Source organism: Arvicola amphibius, chromosome 8, assembly GCF_903992535.2.
Source record: "Arvicola amphibius chromosome 8, mArvAmp1.2, whole genome shotgun sequence".
Taxonomy (NCBI): Eukaryota; Metazoa; Chordata; class Mammalia; order Rodentia; family Cricetidae; genus Arvicola; species Arvicola amphibius.
The window spans coordinates 106,006,344-106,028,901 of NC_052054.1; the positions used below are offsets into that span (position 1 = coordinate 106,006,344).

A 22,558-nucleotide genomic window follows, 5' to 3' on the forward strand; every position below is an offset into this window, starting at 1 on the left:
TTTATTTATTTAAATTTATTTTTTTTCTGAACATAGATTTTCGCCTGCATGTATGTTTGTGTGGGGGTGTTGGGTCCCCTGGAACTGGAGTTACAGACAGTTGTGAGTTGTCATGTGGGTGCTAGGAATTGAACCCGGGTCTTATTTGGAAGAACAGTCAGTGCTCTTAACCTCAGAGCCCCTCCGCAGCAACCTTTTAGGCACTAGTGGCCTGCAGAATTTTACAGTTTGTCATTTGGCTGCAGTAAGGGCGGGATATTCCAGGGAAAACTGATGCATAGAAAAGAGTTTACCTAAGAACCTATCTTAAAACTTCACCTATTTTATAGTCTTCACTTGAAAGTAGTAGGAATAAATAAGATCTCCCAACACTATTCTTTAGTCAATGCCTCACATCCAACCTTAGTTTTCCTCCCTTCCTACCCACTGCACAGAATTCCAGGTTTCATCCTATTTTCATGCATGTATACAGTGTACTCTGACCTTCCTCACCCCTCCATCACCATTAGTAGAAAACCACCTGAAAGAGAATGCAACTCGGACATGTTTTGTTTCTCAAATGGCATTATTATTTTATAAGATTTAGAAAAAAAATTCTCCCTGGGAACACAAATCCTCGGAGTTGTCACAGGGCTTAACTAGCTCGCTGGCTGCAATTAAGACTAAAACTAGTAGTAAGGGCTGGAAACTCAAAGCCTTTTTATAAAAAACAAAAAACTGTCAGTTTCAGTCTAATAACATCCCAGCTCTGACACATTCTTTAGAAAACCTAAGTGTTTAGACAAGGAAAGACAACCTCTAATAAACTAGCTTAGGCATTTAATCTTTTTTGAAGAGCACAATAAAGCCATAAGCTCTTCACAGGCTTGTCAGTGTCTCGGCAGACAGCTCTAATGGACAAAGGAGTTTCTAAGCAGTGACTGAAATGCAAAAACATACCAGAAACAAAACCTGCATAGTAATCTTTGCACATCATATGTATATAATGACTTAAAGAAGCAGTCAGAAGTCATGATACAACTGTATAATCACTTTGCATTTATAAAGAATCAAGCGATCCCAACATGATTATCAATGAGTACTAATACATTATGAAAACGATTAGACCTTATGTAAGTCATCACTCTTAGTTCTTAATTAGGAAATGGACAAATAAATAGGGAGAGAGAAACAGAATCTGAATGTTATCAAGCTTCCAAAAACCAATAATCAGGGTATATAAAATAGGGGCCAGTGAGATGGCTTGGCAGGTAGGGCACCTGCAGTCAAGCCTGACCACCTGAGTTTGACCCTGGGATCCACATGACTGAAGGAGACAAATGTAAGCTGTCCTCTGATATACGTGCTGTGGCATGCATTTCCTCCCCATACCATACATGCGCACACACAAATACACAATAAAATTGTTAACAAAAATCTAAGAAGAATTTTACGAAGTACAGAAAACAAAATAATAAATTATAATACAGAGATGCAATCAACAAAAAGTACTATGAGGAACCAAACAAGAATAATGACCCAAAAGAAGCAAAAATGAGAAAAAAAAAAAAAAAAAAAAGAAATAGATCTAGGGACTGCCTGCAGCTAATGTTGGATGGGGAAGGGGAAAACCACTTTCTTCAGTGCTATAGCCATTGGTAAGATGCCCATGCTCTGTAAATGACCTAATGAAACAACTTGCTGGGATACAGACACTAATGAATGTAGAGGCAGGATAGCTGGGAAGAGGAAAGCAATGAATGGGAGTGGGAGGAGGAAAGGGAATATATGATGGAAATACTTTAAAAATATTATAATAAAATATACACAAATCCTGCCAGGTAGTGGTGGCGCACGCCTTTAATCCCAGCACTCAGAAGGCAGAGGCAGACGTATCAAGGCCAGCTCGATCTCCATATGAGTTCCAGGACATTCAGGGCTATTACAGAGAAACCCTGTCTTGAAAAACCAACCAACCAACCAACCAACCAACCAACCAACCAACCAATAAAACAAAACTCACAAATTCCATCAATAATCTATATGTAAATAAGTAAATAAATTCCAAAGGACCTATGAAGATCCTTTAAAGAGAAAACCCCGAGAATTCTAAAGTTTTAACACTAAGCAAGTTTTATAGTTTAAATTTCAAGAGCATAATTGTAAAGACTTATACATTGCTTTTCAAAAATGGGCAGAAATGCATTTTTTCTATACATTATACACTCTTCCCAATTAAAAATCTGTGGGAAAAGAAGCTGGCAATGAAACAGCTCCCAAATTCAGAGGCTGTTTAGAAATGTGCAGAGACAAAGTTTCTGCCAAAACTTACGTATGTATACAAGTAGCATGCAGACCTTCCTGTGTGCTCTTCTATATAAGGCAGCGACACGAGCAAATTAATTGTGCTCCACAGCGAAGCACAAAGCTGGATAAGAATCTTGTTTCATTGCTAGAAATTACAAGTTCCAAACCCTCTAGATTATATCTCTTTTTTCCTCAGAAGGGAAAAACAGTGAAGGCTTAATTCCAAATAAAAATCATCTATGCTAAAGTAATAGTTTACTACATTTCCCCCAAATATCAAAGATAATGTAAAAGAATGTAACTTGAATAAGGGTCATGAACTGGTTGGCCACAATTAGCGAGTGGTTTTATGAATTACAATGAATGCAGCTATGCTCTAATAATGACAGTATCAAAGAGGAAATAACCTCTCTGGCAGGCGTACAGCTGCTTACAAGTGCCAGTGCTGGAAGCTCAGAGTAAGTCCATGGGAGGAGGATGTCAGAAGGAGCCCAACTGAACAGACACAAGGACGGCATGCTTAGGAAACTCACATGCTGATAAGAGGTAAGTAGCTAACAAATACATATGGAATATAACTTAGGTTTTTGCTGTTTCCATCTTAATCTTCAGGAGCTTTGTTTCCACAGTCTTTTCTATCTATTCAGTGGATTAAAGTTTATAAATACGAAGGGCTAAATTAATATGGGGATTGTGAGTATAATGAACAAATAACTTCATCTTCCTCTTAGAGTGCTTCTCAAGGGAATTGGGAAGAGAAAAGAAGTACTTAAATAAGAACGGTTCAAATTTGGCAGACTTACGTGATCACATTTAAAACCTTGTAGAAAGACGCAGTTATTACTAAAATCAAGTACTTGGCTAGTAATACTTTGGACTACTTTCTCTCCAACTAAAGGAATTATAAAATGAGTCATAAAAAAGCATTTAAATCAGCACCCATCAGAAAAATGATGACAGCACTTAGATTCTCAGCGGGTAAATCCTGACTCAGCCCCTTAGGTGGGCTTGAATCTGACTGGATGGGTGGCAGTACTTACTGAATCCCTCACTTGCAACTCTTTAGAGCTCTGACCACTGCTCTGCGCGTTTTCTAAAGTTAAGGGGAAAGTACCCAAGGGTCAGAGAGCATGTAGTGTGCTATCTCCTCTAGCACTGTCTCTGTGGCAAATCAGAAATACAGTATTTTTGTGGGTACTGGCTGAACTATCACAAATGCATACTAACCTTTCAAAATCGGAGGGGGTACTTAGTTAGCTCTAGTGTGTTTTTTTTTTTTTTTTCTGATTTCTGGAAGTAACATGACCTCTCTGTGTCTAAGGGAAACTCTCTGATATTTAAATTCAAATTCTTCTCTTAAAATTACAGAAAAAAAGGATGAGAAACTAATATCTTTTTTCTTCTACCTCTATTGATATTTTTCATTGAATCTTCTGAAATCGAACCCTCTAGAAAAAGACTAAAAATCTGGATGCCTTACCAGCAAACATGGGACAGATGCGTACACATTCCAACCTTGCAGAACCTGAATCTTTAAAAAGGAATATAAGTCAACCTTGGCTTTGAATGTCTGGCATGGGTACAACGCCTTGAAAAAGCAGATGACAAGTTTAGCTACTGACCATGCTGACCACTGTCTGGTACTGGACTGAATCACAGAACAGCGAACGGTTTGCTCTAATAGAATGTCGGAACAAAGCACAAATTCTGAGCACATTTTACAGAATATATGTGATCATTTGATCTTGACTAACCATTCTGGATTAAAGACAGAATCAATAGAAAAGGAGATGAAGCTGGTTGCCGAGGAACCTGGGACTAGAGTGCACTGGGAAGCTCTGCTGATGCTCATGGTGATAATACCCACCATTGGGGGGAATATCCTGGTTATTCTGGCTGTGTCACTGGAGAAAAGGCTGCAGTATGCTACCAACTACTTTCTAATGTCCTTGGCAGTGGCTGATTTGCTGGTTGGATTGTTTGTGATGCCGATTGCCCTCTTGACAATCATGTTCGGTAAGTATTTCCCTTTGTTCCTGCCATTGAACCCCATCTACTAAAGAACCTGATATTCATTTAATCTTTATTTTCTTTGAAATAAAAGATGGACCTGGATTAAAGATATAGAAGGGAACATTCCCTCATTTTTTTTTATGATTTGTAATAAATTATTCAGTTTCTGCATGCATTACCTAAAAATTATATTAAGTAAAAAACCCACACTTGTCAAAAAATTATTCACTTTCCCTTTAACAAAGTAATCAATACCTTGAAAAATTCTGGGACTTTAATAATAGAATCACTGAATCATCGAGCCCTATTCCTATTACAGTTCTTGCCTTAAACCTTTAAGAAAAGATGTTTAGTTACAAAAGGAAATGGTCTGGCTCAGAGTACCTCAAGAGAAGACCCATCTGTTTAACTTTTTTATGGTATCTGACCATCTGTGTTCCCAATAAACCTGTAAGTCAATAAAAAAAGTGGAAAAGATCCTGAGTTACTGTGATAATAAAAATATAGTTTGACTTTCAGATCTTTGTTATAATAAAAAAGAGATAATATATTGAAGTAGGCATAAGGAGTTTCTTCTGTGTGTACATCATCCCAAACTATGTTTGCAAACACAAATGATTTTATTGAGGAATTATGAGGGCTCCTAGTTTCAAAGTCAGCACTAAAAGAACATTTAATTAGTCAATGTTTGGGATAAACTGATATTCCACTAATAAACCACTTAAGAAAATTATAGATGCTCAGGCTTCCAAGAATTGTGCTTATATGTGGAGAATAAACACACAAGTTATAGAAGTAAAATTTATTAACCCAGAGCACACACATTTATTAAATTAAAAAGTAAAGAAAAACTACTATTGCAATTATTTTTTATAGGAAACAACAAGGAGACATATAAAATGAAGAAGTGTGTCTTTACATGTAGTAAGATGGTGAGAAGTTAAAACTTCCTACTGCAAAGCAACACTCACCCAGCTTTAAATGATAAACAAGCTTCTACCGCCCTATTAGATTCTCTGGTCAGTAGCATTGTTTTGCTCTCTTTCCCTTTCCTTTGGTGATTCTGTAATCTCTTGAATATCCCAATGGTATGTGTTAATCACATAAGAAACGACACTCAAGTAACAACCTGGAGCTCAAAGACTTTAGGAAGGACGATGCAGGGATGTATGTGGAAGGACCTCACAGGATTAAGATTCCAATTTTCAACTCCATAACAACAGCTTGCAGAATAAAACTGTATTCTTTGATGCTTTGCTAGGCATATAGAAAAATATCAAAATGCATTATCATTAAATCAATAAAAAAGAAAAAATGCATTATCTTTGTTTTACTAACATAAAATTGAAAATATTGGATAAAGAATTGAAGAAATTTTACAGAAGTAAATTTTAACTTGAAAGCTTAGTTCGTAACTACCAAATATCTACTATATGCAAAATTCTGAGCTAGGTACTTAAATCACTGCATTAGGACAAGGAACCTTAACAAAGAAAAGTCTATAATGTTCAAGTTAGCTGATAAACACTCCACAAGGAGTTTTCAAATAGCAGGCACCCCATGAGATGAAGAAATTGCTTATACAGAAAATTATTGCTTAAGATATTCTTTTTTCCCCCTCCCCGAGACAGGGTTTCTCTGTCTAGCTTTGGAGCCTGTACTGGAACTTACTCTGTAGACCAGGCTAGCCTTGAACTCACAGAGATCTGCCTGTCTCTGCCTCATGAGTGCTGGGATTAAAGGCATGTACCACCATCGCCTGGCTATAAAACACAGCAGAAAACTAAACATTTTAACATAAAATATATAGAACACCTACATACTTATGCCTTAAATTATAACCCATCTTAACAGCATTTCATTCTTCAAATACTTAGAAAACAATTAACATACAATGTCTCACAGTCTCAACCACGTTGCTACCAGTAATTATGCTGTACAAAGGAGTTATTAGATTGGGGGGTGGGGAAGCAACCCTAACTAACCTGGGAATGTAATCACCGTTTAAAATGTCACAGTATGAATTCATTATTTAAGATCTATGACTACAGGGCATATGGACAGATGCTACCCTTGAAAAGCATCAAATGAATCTCTAGTAACTATCTGAAGTGAATGGGTGGGGACCTGACTTCAAATAGTAAGATCCTTATATATCCTTTTCCAGCTAGATAAATACTAAGACTTTCTAAACTAACACATTTGCAAGAATTTTTGATAATTTTTAAAAGTAGCAGTAAACGATGTATGACTTTCTCTAATTATATGGGAAATCTTCAGAACTTCTGAAACCTACAAACCAAAGTGTTCTTGGTTATAAAATCATAAAAGATTAATTACCATTATGAACAATTTAAGCTATTACAAAAAGCCACTAAAAACCTTTACAGCAGTTAAGCATTCTAATAAAGTCAAACTTTAAAAAAAGAATGAGCTAGAAATAACAAAGTGGCCCTGGTGTTCTTAACTGAGGGATACTTTATTCAAACATTTATTTGTAATATTTAACTCCATATTGTCTAAATTTCTGTTTTACCAAGACTATGACACTTTTGACATGACACTTTTAACTTCTCTGCCAAATCTTCTTTGGGAACACCGGATGCGACATTTACAGATTTATTTACTTATTTATTTTATTGTTTTATCTCTTATTCTTAAAACAAATGATCATAATACAATAGCTTTTAAAAACACAAACCCTAAAAATACCCAAGAAATACTTGGGCAGGGAAGTCTGAGGCAGGAAGACTGCAAACTGGATGCAAGCTCTAGGGCACACAGCAGTAATAAGTAACAACATATTCCTCCTCTAAGCAGAAGCATGGTCACAGCCCAGTTACAATATGCATAGGTTGTTAGTGTTTTAGTGCAATAACAAATAGCAGTAACACTCAATTTTACTAAGACACTTTTATGATAAATTTCAGCGCTGCAGTTAGGTATGTTCCCACTGTGTTCTCTTGCTTCCCCCAGTACAGGCTCACGCTCAAGCAGATGTGCTGCACTCTTGTTCTACTTGGACAGATAAAGACACTGGTTTTACATGGGTTGGGTGATCTAGTTTGTTTCTGAACATGTGTGCCTTCACTGCTATTTGATTGACTACAGTCACTGTTCAAAATAGTAACGACTGTTATTCTGAGTGCTCTCTCTGAATACACACTGTTTCAAATACTTCACAATATTATTTTATTGTATTTCAAAGCTTTAAATACAATAATGTAGTAAGCTTATAAAACAGGTAATGGCACCACCATAGACAAGATCTACAACAGTTAACTAAATTGTCTGAGATGATAAAATAAGCAGATCCAGGACTGATTCTGGAAAATTCCTATGCTCAGTCCTTATTACTCTACTCTGCCTTCTCAAAGACAAATGTTGATTCTACCAACCCAAAGTATTATGTTCAGCATATGGGACTAACAAGAAAGCCTATAGAATTTTAGGAATGGTGAGGCAGAACCCTGTATCTTTCAATTAAAAATGTATTTCACCTTATGTGACAGAATACTTAGGCCTCACCTAGTACTACAAATTCTTGAGATGACCAACTGACCTATTTTCTGAGGAAGGTACTAGAAACAGGCAATGCCTATAAAGTTGCCAAACCTTGCTTGGAGGCAAACAGGAACTTAGGCAGCACGTGAGAGTGACTACTCTCCCAGATACGGTCTTACAGCATGCAGTTTCACAATGAACAAAGCACTGTCTTAACTAACAGCTGAGTAAAAGATCTATAAACCAAAGACATGTTTTGCTCCTCAAATATTACTCTATGACATTTAGCCTACAATTACTTTGGGTACCCAGAGAAATGCCATTATTCAAATATTACTTTTTTTAGTTTTAGTTTAAAGGCAATAAAGGAAGAAAGATGGATTGGAGCATTGCTTAATAACATAGTGCTTGCTTAGTCTTGAGGCTCTGGTTCACTTCAGGTATGGTGGTGGTGGTGGTAAGGTTTGAAGAAAAGAGGATAGGGTGGGTAGAATTTGTTTTTCAGAAAAATTTTATGTGAGAGTACAAGAAAAGCAGTTACTAATCTATGTGCCAGATTAACTTCTCAGATACTATTTTTCTTTTCTTTTTAAACTTAAATCTTTCCTGTTTCGTTTGATTATTAAAAATTTAATTAATACACAATCCAAGTTTTGCTGCAAATAGGCAGAACATAAGGCATTACAACAAACAAATATAATTATAAATCAAACCTGATGCTTCCTATATGCTACAGGGGTGCCCCACCATCAGATTACATTCCTAGCTCCTTTTGTGCTTTTCTACATTGTTGCATTTTTGTTTTGGAGATAGGTTCTTGTTATGTTGTCAAGGCTGGCTTTCATCTGACTATGAAGCCCAGGCTAGCCTGAAAGTTTTCATTTTTCTGCTTCAGCCTCCAAGTGCTGAGATCACAAACAAGTGCTACCATACTCATAATTACATTCTTGTTTTCTCCATACCCCATTTAGATTTTATTCTATGTGTTATTCAGCTTGCACGTACACCTGTGTACCATGGGTGTGCCCAATGCTGGCGAAGGACAGGAGGATGTCAGGTCCTGGCGAAGGACAGGAGGATGTCAGGTCCTCTGGAACTACGGTTGTAGATGGTGTGAGCTGTCATGGAGCTGTCATGTGGTGCTAGGAATTAAACACAGATCCTCTACAAGAGCAGCCAGGCTCTGAACCACTTTCTTGCTTTTAATAAAAGGTTTCTATTAATTCAGTGCCATTATATTGCTTTTATAAGTCTATACATTAGTATTTCATGAAAGGTGGGATCTTAAAGATATATTTCTCTTAATCTTATATAATCCTGCTCTTTCTTCAAATCTATACCACAGCCAGATAGTTATGATTAAAATAAGAATGTTCTAGTGATCTGCACTGATTTTAATTCCTACTTTTCCAAAATTGGTGTTCATAAATACATTAGCTCTGTTGGAAAATAAGGCTAGCAGGCTTCACAGGCCTAATGAAGTCAGCATTGGAAGGCTTTGTCCTTTTAGCCTATAAGGAGAAATACCATGGGTCAAAGAGTCAAATTCCAAAGACATGTAGTTTTTATGTGTTCTCTTTGGCTTCCTGCTCATGGCTACAAGATTTATGACTAGAATTTTCCAGACCTTAATTTTCAAATGTAGAATACATAATTAAGAATAGCTAAGTAGGCAAGTTTAAATTAGTAGCAAAGTATTTTATTTTAAAAGTTCTATAGAGACTGTATGCACATGAGGATAAAACATAGCCAGGTGTGGCAGAAGGGTTGCATATTTTAGGTCAGCTTTAGTCACATGGTGCTATCTCAAACAAAACAAAACAAAACAAAGCTCCTAAACCGAAAACAAAACAAAGCAAGCAACAGAATAGCAGTAATTTCAGTGGTATAAAGGCTGCTTTGCATAATTCAGGTCCTGGCTTCAATCTCTAGCAACATACATGCTCTTAAAGTGTTTTTATTTTTGATGAGGATCTTGCTATGTTGCAGGCTGGATTAAGGCCTGGAATCAAGTGACCCTTCCATGTCTGCTTCAACAGTACCTGGGACTATAGGGACTACACAATCCTATAGTTCAGACTTGAGAATTTTTCTATTTCCCTACTCCTAGCCCAGAATCTACTAGGGTATTGCTTCCCATTAGTGTCCACTGTGAAACTCTCTTAATCATTGACTCTTTCCCTTCTTACACTGTTTGCCTTTAATGTCGGGTGGTTAAAGAAAGCACTGCCATTTTCCACTGACGACAGAAAACTGGAACACTACAGTTAAGAAAATTCAACTACTTAGGTTCTATCACAGGTCTTTGTTCTAAGAGGCTCTCAGGAGGTTTCGTGTATGTATGTGTGTATGTCAGGAATCTTCTTCAATCGCTTTCTATCGTATTTTTTGAGACAGTCTCTCTCAACTGAACCTAGAGCTCACTGATTTGACTAGCCTGGCTGGCCAGCAGGTCCCAGAGACCCTTCTCTGTCTCCCTAGCACTGGGGATTACTCCAGTACGAGATTGTTAAGTGTCACACTGTCACACGTGGCTTTTATAAGGGTTTCAAGGATCTGACCTCAGTACTCATGCTTGATTGGAAGTACTTTACCAAACTAGTCTTCTTAGCTCCTAAATGTTCCTTTCTAGGAGACATTCTGAGTGTCTAGCTCACACAAGTACACCCAGACATATGCTTTAAGACTAAAATAGCCTTTCCTACAGTTTTCCCACAGAATAGATGTTTAAGCTTTCATTTCCATGCAGAACATGTAGGGATTGGTTTACTGCCTGTATGTATCAGACGGAACCTAAGAGCCTACTTGTAATCAGGGTACACAATGTTCTAAAGGATGTTTTCGATTAGTATTTCAATTTTGATAAATGCTCTTCCCTCCATAAACTCATATTCAGAGACTTAATTACATCTGAATTGACTCATCTGAAACATCAAGGACATCTCCATGGTCATTTTAAGAGGCTAAAAAATATGTACTGGCGTAAAAAAAAAAAGATTAATCTGAAGACTGTTATTCTATAAACAAAAAATTAATTTTCTTTCAGAGGCTATATGGCCCCTCCCATTGGTCCTGTGTCCTGCCTGGTTATTCCTTGATGTTCTCTTTTCAACTGCCTCCATCATGCATCTCTGTGCTATTTCGGTGGATCGCTACATAGCCATCAAAAAGCCAATACAGGCCAATCAGTGCAACTCCCGGGCTACTACATTCATCAAGATTACAGTGGTATGGTTAATTTCAATAGGTATGTGGGGAAAGCCAAAGGTATCGGTGGAGTGTCCAGTCTTTATTTCCATATGGCCAGAATGCCAGGTCTGGTACCTAGAAAAACTCAGAGGCCAAGGAAATCCATTGATATCCAAGAACTTGCACACCACATTCACTGTGCAGCTTCTAAGCCATTATGAGTAAAACCTAAACCAGCAGTAAGTCTATGCCTTCGGAACCAGTCAGTATTTTCTGAGGTCCCATCATACTTCGATTTTGATATTTAGGAAATTTAAGCCGAAAAGTGTGTTATATTTGCCAATAAATTATTAAGTTCTAACTAGCATGAGGAATCTAACCATCAAAGTAAAGCAGCAAAAAGTGAAATACATCTTAAATCACATCTAACAGCATAAAACAAGAGAGGAGAAAAAGACGACCAAGCCAAACTTTGTAAGCAGGCACTAAAGACCATAAATTCACCCAGGAAGTCATGTTCCAATGTGTACAGACTGAAAGCAGTTAAATATCCACTTTAGTGTCTTAACTGTCAAAAAATTTAAGATAGATGTTAAGCTAATGTTTAGAAATGGTTTATAGAAAAATCAATTTCCTTTAAACTGATCTATGATTCTGCACTAAAGATTTATTTATTTTTATTTTATGTATGAGTGCTTCGCCCGCATGTATATATGTGTATCTTGTGTGTGCCTAGAGCCTGAGGAGGCTACATGAGGGCACTGGACCTCTTGGAAGTGGAATTTCAGCTGGTCCTGAGCTGTCATCTTTAAGGCTCACCGCTATTGGAGTGCCTTGAATGAAGCTCTCTTAAGAGAGTGCAGAGAAACAAACTTGCAGATTTGTAACAAATGATCTGATCAGCACATTCACTGCTTTGTAGTAGAAAGAAAAAATAATTATGAATACTTTGGGGAGTAAAAACAAACAAACAAACAAAAACTATTGCTTACTTCTCTCTAACCAGTGTAAAAATGTGCTCAATAAAGCAAGAAAGACATCAAGATTATCTTCACATTCCTGAAATAATGGCTCCAGAGCCCAAGCCTCTTAGAAATGCCTGGGAGTAAACGTCAAGGCAAACTACTAGTCTGGCATGGGAAGGAAAGAGAGTTAAAGAAATGTCTTCAGAATAGAGTTTTTTTTTTTTTTTTTTTTTTTTTTTTTTTAAAGTGAAGTGTCTGGTGAGGGAAAGAAGAGCGCAAATAAAAAGGTCAGGATCAGCAGACTTTTTCTATAATGGGCAGGAATGTGGTTGACAGTTTGTTGGTTAGAGGGTATCTAAATTAAGACTGGATAATATGACTTTATCAACATCAAATTTTTGCTAAAAGTAAATTTCAAGCTTGTAAGAATACATGAACAAAAAAGAAAAAATGCTCAGCAGTTATATGCGGTAAGTAAATATTTTAGGGTGCAGGCTCCATGGACTGAACTGTTCTGTAGAATAAAAGTGCATGCGCTCTCTCTCTCTCTCTCTCTCTCTCTCTCTCTCTCTCTCTCTCTCTCTCTCTCTCTCTCTCTCATTTCCTTTTGCCTCTCTGGCTATCAAACCCAAGTTGTTCTGGGTAAAAGAAGCTACAGTTAATAATACAGTACTAATGAGGATGGCTATTCTAGCAAAACTTACAGAAACAGAATGCCAGACAGTGTTCCTCTAGCTACAGACACTGATGCCCTGGAGCAGAGCACACAAACTCTTCTTTCCAGTAGTAAATATGTAACAGATGGCAAGGGTAGAGGCTGCTACCGTAAAGGGTTTGTGAAAACTGCCTTGATAAAAACTGTGGGGTATTAGAAAAAAGTTGTGAAGAAGACAGAGTGCTTTTGGACTTATTAAACAATATAAGATAAAAGATTAATCAGCTTGGGTCTGGAGAGATGGTTCAGCGATTAAGGGTGCTGACTGCTTTCCCAAAGGACCCAGGTTCAAATCCCAGCACCATATGGCAGCTTACAACTGTCTGTAATTCCAAGATCTGACACTCTCACACAGACTTACCTGCAGGCAAAACACCAACACACATAAAATAAATTTTTTTTTTTTGGTTTTTCGAGCACATAAATTTAAAAAAAGATTAATCAGCTCACATATTTAAACAATATCTGCTGTTTTGAAGGTGTGACTCTTGTGTTATTCCCTTTTCTAATAACTACTTCACTGATCAACATCATATTTAAATACTTACTTTATAGTACTTAAAGTATTAAAGAAATAGCACAAGGTATACATTTTATCAACTATTAGAGGAACTCTCAACCTTGAAAACAAGTTTTATAACTTGTACACTCTTGTTTCTTAAGCAGCAATTTTTAAAGAAAGTCCATTTTTTTCTCTATAAAGTAAGGATTAAAATATATTCACAAATACCAAAATATAAAACTCTTAAGTGAAGGTGTATAACCTCAAAGACAATAGATAAATAGCTATCATTCGAAAATGAAGACACTGAATCTCTAAATTCTCTCCAAATTAACTACTCTGGATATTAGCCTTATCTTCTGAGTTCTTTTCCAACCTGGAAAAAGCAGATTTGCTCTTTTAGAGTCCTTTGTTTAGATTCCATTTGTCAAAGGATCTGCTGTTAATGCCTGACAGATTTGAAGCTGAGGGTCTCAGGAATTATAATGCATTCATCAGCACGGAATTTCTAAAACAACTAATCTAAGAACAAGAGGTCATGAAAATGACTCCATTTATCTTGCTTCGTCTTCCTTAGGCATCGCCATCCCAGTCCCTATTAAAGGGATAGAGAAGGATGTGATTAACCCAGACAACATCACCTGCGCGCTGAAGAAGGAACGCTTTGGCAACTTCATGCTCTTTGGCTCGCTGGCTGCGTTCTTTGCACCTCTTGCGATCATGATAGTCACCTACTTTCTTACTATTCATGCCTTACGAAAGAAAGCTTACTTGGTCAAAAACAAGCCACCTCAGCGCCTAACTTGGTGGACTGTGTCCACTGTTTTCCAAAGAGAAGAATCATCCTTTTCCTCACCCGAAAAGGTTGCAATGCTGGATGGTTCTCACAAGGATAAAACTCTACCTAACTCAAGTGATGAAACTCTTATGCGAAGAATGTCCTCAGTTGGAAAAAAAATCAGCACAGACCATTTCTAATGAACAGAGAGCCTCAAAGGTCCTTGGAATTGTATTTTTCCTCTTTCTACTTATGTGGTGTCCCTTTTTTATTACAAATATAACTTTAGCGTTGTGTGATTCCTGCAACCAGGCTACTCTCAAAACGCTTCTGGAGATATTTGTGTGGATAGGTTACATTTCCTCAGGGGTGAACCCTTTGATCTACACCCTCTTCAATAAGACATTTCGGGAAGCATTCTACAGATACATCACCTGCAATTACCGGGCCACAAAGTCAGTAAAAGCCCTTAGAAAATGTTCCAGTACAATCTACTTTGGGAATTCAATGGTAGAAAACTCTAGATTTTTCACAAAACATGGAATTCGAAATGGGATCAATCCTGCCAAGTACCAGAGCCCAATGAGGCTCCGAAGTTCAACCATTCAGTCTTCATCAATCATCCTCCTAGATACACTTGTCCTCACTGAAAATGATGGTGACAAAACTGGAGAGCAAGCCAGCTATGTGTGACAGCACGGGCAGTCCTCATCTAGCTCAAGTAAGGGGATGAGCACGATGCTAGTGCACCAAGACAAATGTACAGAATAAAAAAATCATCTCCCGAAAGCAAGAGTTAATATTCAGATTGTCCAATTTCCTTATTTAAACAAAGTCAAAACATGGATAAAGTAGCTTTGTATGGCTACAAACAAAAGCAATTCCTACTCTGGTTTTTAAATGAAATAAAATTATATAAATCAATAAATTTTAGTCTTTAAAATAATCAATGTCATAAATTAAGTTCCTAATTGTATGTAAAATTGGGCAAAGAATGAATGAAATAAAATGTTAACTCTCTAAGTTGGTTTTTTGTTTGTTTGTTTGTTTTGTTTTGTTTTGTTTAAGGGAGGGTTTCTCTGTGTAACAGTTCTGGCTGTCCTTAGAACTTGCTTCATAGACCAGGCTGGCCTTGAACTCAGAGATCTGTCTGCCTTTGCCCCCCGGGTGCTGGGATTAAACTGCCACCAAGGCCTGACTAGTTTTTTTTTTTTTTTTAAATAGATAGATAGATTGATTATGTATGCAGTATTCTGCCTGCAAGCCAGAAATGGGCACCAGATCTCATTATAGATGGTTGTGAGCCACCATGTGGTTGGTGGGAATTGAACTCAGGTCCTCTGGAAGAGCAGCCAGTGCTCTTAACTGCTGAGCCATCTCTGCAGTTAAAAGCATAAGGCATAAACAATAGTGACATGACCAAAAGACAAAAACAAATGACTGAAACAGTGACAACAGAATAGGGGGACGATGGTTCAGAGCTCACTATGAAAGAATGAGAGCCTGAGTCTGGGTCCCTTGCACCCGCATGGAAAGTGGGTATAGAAATGCCTGTCTGCAATCCTATTGCTGGTGAGGGCAGGAGGATCCCTGAGTTCACTAGCCAGCAACTCTTGCTGAACCGATGAGCTCCACATTCAGTGAGACCTCCCTCAATCCCACAAAAATGATACAAACTGGATTTTCTTTTCCCCAAAATATACATATAAAACCCTAAAACCAAAACAAACAACAAAAAACTTACAAAAGATCATATTTGGAGGTAAATGAGAGTGGCTTTAATGTAAGTTATATGCAGTCATTTTCCTCATCAGGAAGCTATCTTGACAGAAGGGACGGAGAGGACAGTAGTTAGATGTCAGGCAATGTAACAGGCCTTAGCAGTGGAACTGCTAACAGGCATTTTGTCAGCGGAAGCAGGTCCATTGGAAGAGGAGGAGAAAGCAAATGAAATCACCCTTGGGTACTTGATCGGCACTATGCTCCTTTAAAGGTGTGAAAACAACATGCTAAAACTGGAACTACGGAACCCCAATGCAGAGACCTAAGTAGTAAGTGAGTGGTCTTACACAGAGGTCACCCCTGCGTGTATGTAAGCAATGATGTGGCTGAACTTCTAGTACAAAATTTTTCATTCACTGTTTGTTGTTTCACCTTGCACTAAGAGCTGGAAATGAGTCCAATCTGTACTGGATAGCTGACTGAACGTAGAAATGATCTTTAGTTTAGCTGTACCTCAGGTTTTGCATCTACATTTTGTGCCATCCTTAGCAGGGATCAGCAAACAGCATCAGTTCTACTGACTGCTGGGGCATTCACTCAATGCAAAACAAATCTAGGCTGGAGGAGATGGCCATGAAGATGAGCCCATGTCTTGGCTTTGCCATCTAAAGCTGAGCTGTACTTATACTTTGACCTCCTGCTCTATCATTGAGCCTTTCTAGGCAATTGAGTTTAGGATAATTAATTACCTTATAAAATGTGCGGGATGCATAATGTCAGTGTAAGTAAATCAGACATATACTCCTCTAAGGAAGAATCTTTTCCAGAACATGGGTGTACAGACCCCAATATGTACATATACGTATGGGCTCTGAATCATCTGCCAGGCAAATTTTACTTAATTTATCATGAAAGCAACTATGCACTTTCCCCTAGTGGTCTTAAAAACAGGATACAGATATAATAGTTCAGTTAAAAAAACAAACAAATAACAACAAATATCAAAATAATTTATACTTCCCTACCCCCAAAATAGATTAAAAAAACAAAAGCCAGACACAGAGAAAAAAAATCATTCTGTTTTGGTTTGAGGTTATAATCTGATGAGTCTGCCATATGTTATGATTTATATTCTTGTCATAGTAAACAGATTATTTCCTTTCCCTTCCTGATTCTATAGATTAAAGCCAGGGCCTCATGAAAGCCAAGACAAGTGTCTTATTGCAAAGCCACTCCCCTAACCTAAGGTGGCTACTGTCAGGCACCACACTGATAATACTCTAAGCTGTACATTTTATACACCCAGAAGCACATACAATTGTTTTAGAAATTCTAAACACAGTTACTGGCAGTTACCAGTAATACTACCAAAGCACTGCCAAACATGCTCTATACTGTTTGCAGGTTTCCATTACTGCACACCTACAAAAACAATAACAGAATCTATAAACTAGCTTCAGCTATTAAAGTATCTTTGACTTTATCTATAGCTAGTGAGATGATTCTAGTATTTCCAGATAGTCTATTGATTAAAATATAACATTATTATCAACTATTTGTGAAAAGGAACAACACAGTTTAAAAATTTTACTGCTATTTAATTGAAATTTCTATTTTATGACTTTTTTTTTTTTAGAAAAAGACAGGTCTTAGTATATGTAGCCAAGGTTAGTCTTAAATTTATGATCTTCCTGAAGGTGGGATTACAGGCATATACAACCATGATGTCTATCAACTTTTTATTTATTTATTTATTTATTTTTTTGGTTTTTTGAGACAGGGTTTCTCTGTGGCTTTGGAGCCTGTCCTGGAACTAGCTCTTGTAGACCAGGCTGGTCTCGAACTCACACAGATCCGCCTGCCTCTGCCTCCCGAGTGCTGGGATTAAAGGCATGCGCCACCACAGCCCGGCTCTATCAACTTTTTAAAACCTATATTTTGTTTGTTTGGTTTTGGATTTTTGTCTTTTGATGCAGCGCTAGGGATCAAACTCAGGGTCTTGCAGATGACGAAAATTGCCCTACCACTGAGATCAATCCCCAGTCCTACTTTGCCACTGATCATCATAATCATTATAAGCGAATAATAGTTTCCAAATCTGAGCCGGGCGGTGGTGGCGCACGCCTTTAATCCCAGCACTTGGGAGGCAGAGGCAGGCGGATCTCTGAGTTCGAGGCCAGCCTGGTCTACAAGAGCTAGTTCCAGGACAGGCTCTAGAAACTACAGGGAAACCCTGTCTCAAAAAAACCCCCCTCAAAAAAAAAAAAATAGTTTCCAAATCTGGAGAAAAGACTGAGAATAGTATAACTGCACGGTCTATCTTGTGAAGAAAGGGAATAATACAGATGAGAATTATACACAGAGATAATTTCATTTCAATTGAGAAAGAATAAATGTTTTTGATATTTATGTCCAATTAGCATATCTAAAGATCTGTTTTTGTTTTTATAAATCAAGACGAAATAAATCCTTTAGACGTGGTATAAGCTAAATGACTGAAAGTTATTTTAAGAGATCAGAGATGATGGTATATACCTGTAATCCTAGCACTTGGAAGGCTGAGGCAGGATGATTATGAAGCCAGCCTGGGCTACACAGTCATAGTGAGTTGGAAGCCAGCCTGGAACAAGAACCTGGCTCAAAACCAAACCCTGACTATCAGAGGAAAGGGAAAGACAAAACAGTGAGCTCTGGAGAGATGGCTCAGCAGTTAAGAACATGTGTTGCGGGCTTAGGATCAGGGTCTGGAGAAGGGGTTGTCTCGAGGCGCCATGTCGGGCCGGGAAGGTGGCAAAAAGAAGCCCCTGAAACAGCCCAAGAAGCAGACCAAGGAAATGGACGAGGAAGATAAGGCTTTCAAGCAGAAACTAAAAGAGGAGCAGAAGAAACTCGAGGAGCTAAAAGCCAAGGCCACGGGAAAGGGACCCCTGGCCACAGGTGGAATTAAGAAATCTGGCAAAAAGTAAGCTGTTCCTCATATCTGAGATGATGGTGACCCTCTTCCATTCCTATTTAAACATCTGGATTCCCTGCCATAACATCTTTGCCATCTACAGCTAGAATGAAGTGTTATCCTGGAGCCTGTTAAACATCTGGATTCCCGACTATAACATCATTGCCACCTATAGTTAGAATGAAGTGTTATCCTGGAGCCTGTTGTACATTGTAATAAACTTTTTTAAAAAAAAAAATAATAATAAAATAAATAATACAAAAAAAAAAAAAAGAACATGTGCTGCTTTTGCAGAAGGACTTAGGATCCACTCCCAGAACCCACATCAGTGGCTCACAACTCTAAGTAGATCTGATACCCGGTACTGACCTCTGAGGTTTCTGCACACGTGTGATGCACATACATACATGCAGGTAAAATAGTTTAAAAAAAAGCCTAGAGCACAATATTTGAAAGTAAATGATGTCACATGAGGAAACATAAGAATTTTAGACAAGACAGACACTTCTCAAATATTAAAGGAAACTGAGAATAATATTCTATTAGTGCTTCTTCAAGGAAGACAGAGCTCTGACAAAAGTAAAGGGGAGAGAAAGCTAGATTTATCATGAGACTATTTGGAATCTAAGGCTCATCATTTAGCTCCACAATGCAAACTTTGTGAAATTTAATAGTCTCAGTGTAAAAAAAATACGTATATAATATAGGCCAACAAGATGGCTTAGTAGGGAAAGGCACTTTGCTGCCAAACCTGACGACTTTCGTTTGATCTCTGGGACCCACGTGGTACAAGAGAATTGACTCTCACATTTTTCCTTTCACTTTCACAAGTGCATGGTGGTGCACACATGCCCACAGACATACACATACAAGGAAGTAATAAAACATTTAAAAAGAGTATTTACTGATTTCTAAGTTCTTTTCACCTTTAAAAAATCTTATTTGGAAAAAAATGTATTGAAGTAAAATTTAAAGAACTTACTTTTAAACTCTTGTTCCCTAAACTAATTGACCACATTCAATTTTCTTCATCTATAAAAATGTTTTAAGCAAGATACTCAACACTTCCTAGTCCCTACCTCTTCAAGAAGGTATTCTGGAAGAAAACTCATCAAGGTCCTTTAAGCCACACACAGGGTATACACCTGTAACCTCTGCTACTTAGGAAGCGGAGGCAGGAAAACCACTTGAGCCCGAGTTCAGGACCAGCCTGGGTAACACAGAACATACACATACATCATTTGACTCACTAGCGCCACCTGACTATCATGATGGGAAAGGAGCTTACAAACAAAAGATAGCTCACAGGCGACACCCGCTGCTGAAACTGGGATTTAGCACATGTATGAGCCATAGTTAAGAGACAAAAAAATTAAAAAAGCAGATATTACAGAAAACTGAACAGAAAAATGTTATTTTAATTCTCAAATTCACAATGTTTTTTTTTTCAGACACGCAGAAGCAACTTTACAGGCATCCCTCTGAACTTCGATATGTTCAGGTATTGAAACTTTTATGTAAAAAATAGAATGAAAACAGAATCTGAAGCTAAAAATTATTACCTGAATAAAATGAAGCCAAGCGATTCTACTGCTGCTCTCCTGACATCATCATTAACATCACTCACCTAGGGGGAAAATTTAAGACGATTGTAACACACATTATAATACACACTCCATTAATACACTGAGATAAACATCATCACTCAAATGTAAATTAGGCCTTAATAATATTTTTGGTAAGTTTTTTCTTTACTAAGTATATAAAAACATATATACCTCAAATATATACAGTAAATAAATTTAAAAAATAATAACACATGTAGTTTTTTTTTCCTTTTTTGAGACAGGGGTTCACTGTAGTTTTAGAGCCTGTCCTGGAACTAGCTCATGTAGTTTTTAAAAGTCTTTCCTAGTTCACCTTTAATCCCAGCATGAGGAAAGCAGAGAAGGTGTATCTCTGTGAGTTTGAGATAAAAATTATCTTCATATGATGTTCAAGGCTAACCAGTGTCTCTCAAAAAATAAAATAAAATAAAATAAAAACCCCTCTTTTCTTAATTTGAAAAACTAAATCAAAGAATTCCACATTGAAGCTTCTTAGTTAGAAGCCTTTGTGGCCTGGTGAGGTTATGGTTCAGAACCACTTAAGGCTAATTCAGCTGCGTTACAGCTTTTGTGGGCATAAGAACACTCAAGCATTCCTTTGATGTTTCCAAATGATATGCCCCAAGACCTGATGTGGGATTCCCCTCTGAATGCTGTGAATATCACTGGTTAATATAGAAACTGTCTTGAGCCCATGATAGGGCAGAACTTAGGTAGGTGGGGGGGAACTAAACTGAATGCTGGGAGAAAGGAGGCGGAGTAAGAGAGAAGTCATGTAGTCCCACCAGAGCCAGTCGGAACTTTACCCAGTAAGCTACTGCCACATGGCGATACACAGATTACTAGAAATGGGTTAAATTAAGATGTAAGAGTTAGTCAATAAGAAGCTAGAGCTAATGGGCCAAGCAGTGATTCAAATAATACAGTTTCTGTGTGATTATTATGGGAGTCTGGGTGGCCGGGAAATGAACAAGCAGTCCTTCTTACAACAAAGATCCAGCAAAATACAAATGTTTACAATATAATGCACACTATGCTGACTATGGTGGTCTGAATGAAAATGGCCCCCATAGGGCTCACAGGGATGGCACTATTGGGAAGTATGGTCTTGTTGGAGGAAGTATGTCACTGGAGGTGGGCTTTGGGGTTTCAGAAGCCCAAGCCAGGCCCAGTGTCACACTCTCTTCCTGCTGCCCACAGAACAGGACTCTCAACTACTTCTCTAACATTATGTCTGTTTATATGCCACCATGATGACAATGGAACTCTAAACAAGCCCTAAATGTTTTCGAGTTGCTGTGGTCATGGTGTCTCTTCACAGCAATAGAACCTTAACTAGGACAAGGATTTGCCAAATGGTGGTGGCATATGTCTTTAATTCCAGCACTCAGGAGGCAAACACAGGTGGATCTCTGAATTTGAGGCAAGCCTGGTCTACAGAGTGAGTTCCAGGTCAGCCAGGGCTACACAATGAAATCCTATCTCAAACAACAATAACAACAACAACAACCTCCACCACCACCACCAAACAAGAGAATGGTCAAGCACAGATGCTAACAGAGTAGGACAAGAGTATATCTTAGTAGAGATAAATATCCTCTCTGCCTCGGAAGTGAGGCTGTTTTCCCTTTTCCCATTGTCAAGATGGTAGAAACCCATGAAGTTAAACGTGGAATGAAAACTATTTGAGCTGGCAACATTATTTTTAATGAACTACAGTCTAGATTGAGAAGAGTGTGGGAAGGCTGTTGGCAAGCACAGGCATCAGATGTACTGTGCAGGAGACCTCTTGAAACAGCATGTTCCTAGTTAGTGGTACCTAAAGCTAATTGCACTGGCTAGAAAAAATGGTGTCTTGACAGTCTTTAAATCGGCCTATTTTAGAATGACTACATATTCTTATGATCTTGTCTCTTACAAATGAGAATGCTCCTTGGGGTAGAATTTCAGAAAATATATTTGACTGTTTATGAGGACGATTAATGCTGACATAGTACTATTCTATTTTATTTCTGAAAATCTACTGAATTATGGATTACTGTGTTCAATAAATGAGAATCTAAGCTTGAGACCACTGATGATGATCATTTATATGATAATATGGTATAGATAGCCTACATCTCTACTGTCCACCTGCAAACTTGCCCTTCCACTTTACCCCTAAAAAATATCAGCATACTTACAGCAACATGTAGCAAGCGTCGAATAGCTTTGTTGTTACCAGAGCCACAATAAGCCATGGCTACAGTATACATTCCAGACCTTCGAAGAATTGGGTCCTGAAAAAGAATAATTCCAATTAATCCTCAATTTACTTCCAAGAG

General features: G+C 37.8%; 3 protein-coding genes across 3 annotated transcripts in view; 2 read left to right on the plus strand and 1 right to left on the minus strand.

Moving 5' to 3' along the window:
• The window catches only part of Psmd1 (proteasome 26S subunit, non-ATPase 1), a 77,843-nt gene that overhangs the window by 25,832 nt on the left and 29,453 nt on the right, over nt 1-22,558 (minus strand). The window contains exons 15-16 of the mRNA XM_038338916.1: nt 22,418-22,513; nt 20,190-20,254 (exon numbers count right to left, since the gene is read on the minus strand). Coding sequence (XP_038194844.1) covers nt 20,190-20,254; nt 22,418-22,513 — 161 coding nt within the window. The remainder of the gene's footprint in view (nt 1-20,189; nt 20,255-22,417; nt 22,514-22,558) is intronic.
• On the plus strand, nt 4,062-14,645 carry Htr2b (5-hydroxytryptamine receptor 2B). Its single transcript, XM_038338918.1, is given in 4 exon segments — nt 4,062-4,302; nt 10,850-11,050; nt 13,752-14,125; nt 14,127-14,645. Coding segments are annotated over 4 exon segments (1,320 nt in total). The 5' UTR covers nt 4,062-4,076.
• LOC119820514 (translation machinery-associated protein 7-like) lies at nt 18,446-18,640 on the plus strand. The gene has a single exon (XM_038338919.1). The coding sequence runs from the start codon at nt 18,446-18,448 to the stop codon at nt 18,638-18,640; it is 195 nt and encodes a 64-aa protein (XP_038194847.1).

Excerpts from the sequence above, each read along its gene's own strand:
- LOC119820514 (XM_038338919.1), top strand. The coding sequence starts at position 18,446 with ATGTCGGGCCGGGAAGGTGGCAAAAAGAAGCCCCTGAAACAGCCCAAG.